This window comes from Mirounga leonina, unplaced genomic scaffold (genome assembly GCF_011800145.1).
Source record: "Mirounga leonina isolate KUSES-001 unplaced genomic scaffold, KU_Mleo_1.0 Mir_200, whole genome shotgun sequence".
In the NCBI taxonomy this organism is placed as follows: Eukaryota; Metazoa; Chordata; class Mammalia; order Carnivora; family Phocidae; genus Mirounga; species Mirounga leonina.
In genome coordinates, this window is record NW_023270503.1 from 4,680,346 (window position 1) to 4,687,438 (window position 7,093).

Genomic DNA, 7,093 nt, shown 5'->3' on the forward strand with positions numbered 1-7,093 from the left:
ATGGTTCTCTTGCTGTACCCAGAACACGTGCCAAGAAGAGCGCTCAGGACCCTGGAACAGACCACTGGGAGGGAGGGAGACTCCAGTTCAGACAACAGGGTGGGGGTGAGGGAATGGGTTTTCTCTTTCCTATTATAAGAAACAAAGATGAGGGCGCCTGGGTGGCTCAGTCGGTTAAGCGTCTGCCTTCGGCTCAGGTCATGATGCCAGCGTCCTGGGATCGAGCCCCGCATCGGGCTCCCTGATCAGTGGGGAGTCTGCTTCTCCCTCTGCCCCTCTTCCCACTCGTTCTCTCAATCTCTCTCTCTCAAATAAATAAAATCTTAAAAAAAAAAAGAAATAAAGATGAGAACCAGTATGCTTGTCTTTTAATTTTATTAGCATCCAAGACTGGGGAGAGGGATGGAGTGAGCGGCACTATCTCACTTAGGACCCACAGGTTCTTACGCGCAGCTTTAAGGTAGAGGAACTGAGTGGACAGGAAAAAGCACTCTCTGCTAAAACTGGCAACTCAGGGAAGAACTCTGGGTTTGCTGCCAGCCAGAAGCAGGGTGGCATTGTTCCTACCAAAGAGCCAACTTCTAGACCTAAGCAGCTGGGACTGCAGGCAGAGGAACGACCTGGGAACTGAGCTAAGATAAGTTACTTCCTCCAACAGACGTGGTCAGGCAGGGGCTAGGCAGACTCAGGAAGGCCAAGCCAGCTGCCAGTCAGGCAGGCAGGCAGGCCGTGCCCACACCTCTCACCAGTCCCTGTCCCTGGGCAGGGGCCGTTCTGGTCAGTGGCCCTGCCAGCAGCTCTGGCTGAGACGCCCTGGGCAAGGTAGCAGAGGGTGGTCACTTGAGAAGCCTCACAGAGAGGCGGAGCCGAACATCGCAGAGGAAGATGTCCATGAGGTCGCGGCCCACCTCCTGTGCAATCTGGGAGATCAGGTGCCCCTTTGGACCAATCAGGATCCTCTGAGGGTGGGGTAAGAGAGAGACACACACACAAGCCGGTTCTCAGGGCTCCCAAGCAGTGGAGGAAGAACCCCTGCCTAATGCCCTGGTCCTTTCTCCAAGCCTAACCCGGCTTACCACATGAGATTCTTTGGGCACCAGAAGCTTCTGTTCGATCACCAGCTCCCCGCTTGGCCCTTCCTCCCACATCACTGTCCTCTGCACAAGGAGACATGATTAGTCAGACAGACCCATATCCCTACCTCTCCGGGCCCCAGGTGTCCTGTCTTGGGTGTGTGCATGGTGAAGAGCCCCCAGATTCCTTCATTGTGCCCGCACCTGCTGCACACTATAGGGCATCTCCTGGGGCAGGTGTTCTAGGAGCTTCTCTCGGATGATGTTGGCACAGATCTCCTCAGGCGTCTGGCTAGTGAGGACTCCACTGTGGAATTCCCAGGGTCCTGGCCGGGCCTGTGCCAGGAGGTAATGCTGTGGGTACAGAGGGGGGTAGGTGGGCAGCTCAGTCCCAACCAAGACTTTCCTACTCATTCTCACTACCAGGAGGAACTCTGAGGCTTATCTTCACATGGCAGAAATCAGAGGCCAGGCTACGGCCAAGGCTAACTGACCTTTAGTGTTTTCACATCCTCCTGGCTTAGGGCTGACAACATGAAGATCTCCTGGAAGTGGGGCCAGCCAATCCTCTGAGGGCCTCCTACAGACTGTGTTTTTGGGCCCTTAGCTGCTGGGCTAGGGCAAGGAGTGCCAGGCTGTGAGCGAAGGGCCTGCCGCATCTTGAGCTTCTTGCCATTGACCACACCTTCAGTAAGGGCTGCTGTGAGCTCCAGGAGAACAGACTTCTGCTTCAGGCAATCTACCTGGGCATGGAGGACGGGCAGAGGGGTGTGTGGTCAGTGAGATGGGCACCATGGAGGAAAGCAGACCCCTTCTTCAGGTAGGTGGTGCTCACCTTGTTCATGACAAGGATGCTAGGGACTTGGGAGAACTGGGTCAGGCACTGGAGCACCTGGGGCCTGAGCTGGTTCCGAGTCCACTTGTCTGAGACATCCACAAGGACCACAACTAGAAGGTGGCAGGGTGGGCAGCAGGACAAATATATGACCACTCTCTCCCCACCCCCCCCCAAAATGTCCATGATATGGGCTCTGGGCCAACCCCCATCCCCCAAACTACCAGGAACAAGAGGTCGTGACCATGTAAATTGGGCTTCAGATTCCCATCATGAGTCTAACCCAGATCAGCAGATTCCATGCTCTTCCATGGATCTTCCAACAAAGAAAGCTCCAGATGGTGCCTGAGGGACAGACAAACTTAGGTCAGGAAGGGTCTTATGACTGATATACTCCTAATGAGGGATAGGGTATGATAAGGGGGTTTTCCAGCCCCTCTGATGGAATCTCCTCACCTTCTCCTCAACACCTTTCCCTCAACAAACCTGTTTCCACAGCTATTACCTTTTCTGTTTAACAGGGCTGATGAGGCCAGGTGTGTCAAGTAGAATCTAAAATCAGGAAAGAGAGATGCCCCCCCCCCCCGATGGAACGATTATAACTGGCGGGTGAGAGAAAGGCCACCATTGATGTCAGAAGCCTGCACCCACTCTAGGCCAGGATGACTTTAGATTTTTACCCTCCAGTTTTGTTTTAATTCTAGATAGGATCCAAGGAAAAGATGATGACTGTGAATACATGAAAGATTAGGAAGGATTAAAGAGGGAATGAGATCTTTCTGACTAGATGCCAGAGGGGGGAAGTAGAGAGAACTGCACTAGGCCGAACGAAAGAGGAGACCCCCTTCCCTCAGAAAAGTGAATTTAACATTTTCTTCAGGTCTAACTGTAAGGGAGACCCTCTTAAGTTCACCCGCTGTCCAGTTTGCTGGACTTCCTCTGCAGGTACCCACCACCTGGACCTCTTTCTCTGTGATGACCCCCAGAGCTTGGCAGCGAGTGGTGTGTACCTTCTTGGAGACAGGGAACACCTGCCAAAAACAAAGAAGTCCCAACTGAGATCCCAGATCACTGTAGGACAATTCATGAAGAAAGAGAAAAAAGTAAGAGACGAAAGGGGTGGGGTTGGGGGGGGCGGTAGCATCAAGGATGCAGCATACTTTCCGACCCAGCAGCTGGTTGGAGAGTGTTGACTTCCCTGCATTCGGGGCACCCAGGAGGACCACTCTTAGGACCCTGGAGTTCTCAGGCATGTCGGGACGATGGACCAAGAGGAGATCCTGCTCATCTGTGTGTGGGGGCAGGAGGGGAGGGAGAGGTAGTGCAACCTGGATCCCTTATCAGGTACTCAGTCCTACCCGCCCACAAAGGAAGTAGGGCATAAAAGATAAGTGTACCAGGTTGAAGCTGAGACCTGGCTTTGAGACTTAGCTTGTCCATTAATTTGTTTATATGATTGTATCAAATTCTCTAACTTCTCTAAGCGCCTTAGTTTTCTCACATGTGAAATGGAGATAATATTAACAATACCTACTTAAAACCTTCTTTTGACAATTGGCAATTTTGTAGAAACAATCAACACAATGCCTGGCATTTAGTACTTAATTACTGTGTGGAATTGTACTGTGCCTGATAAATGCATGTACATGTGTGAAAGTACAGCTAGTTCAGATAATGCCAGAAATCCCTCCAGCTCGGACAATCTCACCCTACTAAAGGTGTTATGAAGGCTCTGCAAGCTTTCTCAGTATTTTTAAGTATTGGTTTCTTATAATACTGCATTACAATGACCAGTTTTTGTGTGCAGCCTCCCTACCAGAGTGTAGTCTACACTACTTGAAGAACAGAGGGTGCTATTTCCTAGGTGTAACTCAGTCTCTTGACAAGTAGATTGGGCACTTATGGGACCAAGTTTGCTTCCCATCTCGGGGCAGAGAGCCACAATTCTGCCTTGCCTGTGGCCCTGAATCTCTTGCTCTTTGTGTGCGTCTCTGTTTGTGACCACATCGGTTCCCTCTGGCTCCCAACTCTTAAAACCTGGTATCTCTCTCCTGTGAGATCCTTCAAGGCTCGCCTCTCTCTCGAGGCCTCAAGATCGTTTTCCACAATATAGGACCAATGATGACATCCCCACGGACTGAGCAGTTTCCCCGACCCGGAACTTTCACTGCTAAAACCGTGACAATCCGGGACAAGCCTATCCAGGCCCTTTACCTCTGTGCATGGACACGCCGGGAGGGTGAGAAGTCAACGAACCGTCTGGCTGAGAGAGTCCAAGGAAGCGGTCCAAGGCTGAGCTCTGGCCATAACGGCGAGAGGCAGAGGCTAGGCGGGGACCAGAGAAAGCGGAGCCCGCGAAACAGGACACGCACCTCCGCTGCCAGTCAAAGAGCGAGGAGACCCGGGCTCCCCACTCCCTCACGGCATCGGGGTCCAACTGCCGGACCCTTAACACCGCCCCAAAGAGCGTAGCCGCGCGCCGGCTGGGGGCAGCCATTACAGCCGCAAGGCACTCCGGGAACTGACCAAGAACTCACCTACGATTGGATAGAGCGGTGGAAAAGCGAGCGAGCAGGACAGAGCTAGATTGGCCCAGAGTGCGGAGATACACGGGATGTTGGAGGTGAGATGGGGGGGGGGGGGGGGACCCCGCTCTGGAGACTGACCGAGGCTAAGGAAAAGGAAAATGTGTATTTAGAGTTTGCGTGGACATGATGATCGTTTTGGACTCCCATACACATCCTGTTTTCTTCTTCTCCTGCCAAAGTTTTGTAAAAGGTCCTTCTAGCCCAGGCTTCTGAGAGACTACATCTCCCATGAGGCCAAGCGGCAGAAAGCTTTCTCAGTTTCTGACTTCTCCCAGCTGGAAAAACTGACGCATCGAAGGAGGAAAGGTCGTGGGAGCCAGAACGGGTGCTTTTTAGTTCTCCCTGGTTTCAGGCTTGCAGGTTCTCTCCCAGTATCCCTCTGGCTTGGCCTAGCGGTCCGCAGCGTTCTCCGACAGTCTGCATCACTGCTTCATACGAGCCTCCTGTAGGGAGTACTCCTTGGGTCGGTGTTCCCGAGGAGCAGCAGACCCGATTTCCCATCTATGAACCTCCGTTACTACCTCCTCCCTGAGGCCATTCCTTTCTGAAGAAAAACCAGAGGTTCTGTAAAGGGGAAGACGCTGCGTAGTCACCTACAATCCCCCAGATTGCCTTAGAGGCCTGAGGAACTTGATATAAGTCGTTTTGCGGCCTTAAGCCTTAGTCATTCTTTGAAGCCTCTCAGTCAAACTCTTAAAATTGAGAGAGACATGTTGCGGGGATTGGAGGGATGGGGATTTATTCATATGCTATGTACAGGCCATGTCCAGGTGCGGGGATACATGAATTAAGAAAATGGAGGGACGCCTGGGTGGCTCCGTCGGTTAAGTGTCTGCCTTCCGCTCTGGTCATGATCCCAGGGTCCTGGAATGGAGCCCCACATTGGACTCTCTGCTCCGTGGGGAGCCTGCTTCTCCCTCTGCCTCTGTCTCTCATGAATAAATAAATAAAATCTTAAAAACAAAACAAAAGAATATGGACAAAAATCTCTTTCACAGGACTTGTGTCCTGGAGGCCGTGTGTGAGAGAGATGTTCATGACCTGACAGGAACAGTTCAGGTAGCATGGTCTAGGTGAAAACCTAAATGGATTGAGTTTAAGAGAGAATGGGAGATGGGGCACCAGGCTGCTCAGTCTGTAGAATATGTGGCACCTGCTCTCAGGCTTGTGAGTTTGAGCCCTACCTTGGGTTGGGCATAGAGCTTACTTAAAAAGAGAGAGAGGGGCGCCTGGGTGGCCCAGTCAGTTAAGCATCTGCTATCGGCTCAGGTCATGATCCCGGGGTCCTGGGATGGAGCCCCCTGTCCGGCTCCCTGCTCAGTGGGGAGCCTCCTTCTCCCAATCCCTCTGCCTGCTGCTCCCCCTGCTTGTGCTCTCTCTCTCTGTCAAATAAATAAAATCTCTAAAAAAGAGAGAGCAAATGAGAGGAGAGGTAATTGAGGAAAGCCAGGGGAAAAAAAATATATATCTTTCCAGGGGAACAGAGCAAAAGGGAGTGGTAACAGAAGAGGGGGAGAGAAGTCGGGTTAAGAAAAGATTTTCTTTTCTTTTTAAAGATCAGAGATTTTTGTTTGCTCATGGCAGTGACCAGGTGGAGAGAAGAAAATTGATGATATAGGACAGAGAGGGCAGAATTGTTGGGAGGATGGTGGGAACCAACTGACTGGGCTGCTGTTGTGGGAGTGGAGGCTGAGTGTCCAGAGTAGCTCTGAGTGACACAGGATTGACGGAGACTGGCAGCTAAATGCACTGATGGTTTGCACATGGCGCCAGGCTCCAGCTTTCAGGCTGCTTCTATTAGCAGAGGAAACAACCTTTCTGGAACATGATATTCTGGATGTTCTTTGGGCATATGGGTGCCCAAAGAACAAATTACCACTTAATACAGGGCAGCTGGCAATCAGAAAAATACGAATCTTCTTCCATGGACACTAAGGTGAAATGCCATTTCAACTGTAATTAGGATGAAGGGCAACTTCAGGTTAAATGGTGGTTGAAGAGCTTAATTAAATAAATGCAAAATCACCCAAGGAACATACTAAGTACCACAGCATTGGCAACAGATAACACCTTGGAAGAATCCCTGGGATAACACAAAAACTTAGAGGAAATGTGTCAAAGTGCTTTGTTAATTCTCTTCTTTCCCCCAGATTTTCCCTCAAGGATATTGTGGGGAAATGCATTTTGTGAGATTAGGAGAGGCTAATCAAATGAAATAGACTGCGTGGATTCATATGTTAACTTGCTACTTATTAGCTGTGTGAGTTTGGACAAGTTATTTCAACTCTCCAAATGTCAGTTTTGTCATCTGTAAAATGAAGAAAATAATAAACACATCTACCTAATATCATGTGTTCATTTGAATCTAGGATTTAGAACAATGGAGGCTCTCAATAAATGTCCTTATCTTAAAGCTAATTGTTTTAATCTTTCTTTTCTATATAGACAATTTCTCTCTGTATTATATTCCTCTCATCAGCATTTATTTTAAAAATGCTTGATCTCAGGATGCCTGGGTAGCTCAGTCAGTTATGTGTATGCCTTCAGCTCAGGTCATGATCCCAGGGTCCTGGAATTGAGCCCCACCTCGGGGTCCC

At 50.3% G+C, this 7,093-nt stretch overlaps 1 protein-coding gene across 3 annotated transcripts; it reads right to left on the reverse strand.

Annotated features, from left to right (window-relative positions):
* Positions 1 to 366: 366 nt before the first annotated feature.
* Positions 367 to 4,420, reverse strand: ERAL1 (Era like 12S mitochondrial rRNA chaperone 1). 3 transcript variants are annotated; one of them, XM_035027694.1, is made up of 10 exons: positions 4,123 to 4,420; positions 3,069 to 3,196; positions 2,862 to 2,939; positions 2,414 to 2,460; positions 2,192 to 2,253; positions 1,909 to 2,021; positions 1,568 to 1,816; positions 1,278 to 1,409; positions 1,077 to 1,157; positions 367 to 959 (listed from the first exon to the last, which is right to left on the reverse strand). In XM_035027694.1, exons 1-10 carry the CDS (start codon positions 4,403 to 4,405, stop codon positions 837 to 839), a joined length of 1,296 nt encoding a protein of 431 aa, XP_034883585.1. In that variant the 5' UTR covers positions 4,406 to 4,420; the 3' UTR covers positions 367 to 836. The 3 variants fall into 3 exon arrangements, with proteins under 3 accessions (XP_034883585.1, XP_034883584.1, XP_034883586.1); XM_035027693.1 differs by having other exon boundaries at positions 1,278 to 1,427; XM_035027695.1 differs by lacking the exon at positions 1,278 to 1,409.
* Positions 4,421 to 7,093: the final 2,673 nt, after the last annotated feature.

Bases quoted from the DNA above. Each gene is read 5' to 3' on its own strand.
- ERAL1 (XM_035027693.1), bottom strand. From the start codon at position 4,405: ATGGCTGCCCCCAGCCGGCGCGCGGCTACGCTCTTTGGGGCGGTGTTA. The intron at 2,022-2,191 runs GTTAGACTCATG...GCCACCTTCTAG, and splicing joins CATGGAATCTGCTGATCTGG to TTGTGGTCCTTGTGGATGTC. The intron at 1,428-1,567 runs GTCAGTTAGCCT...CTGTACCCACAG, and splicing joins AGGATGTGAAAACACTAAAG to CATTACCTCCTGGCACAGGC.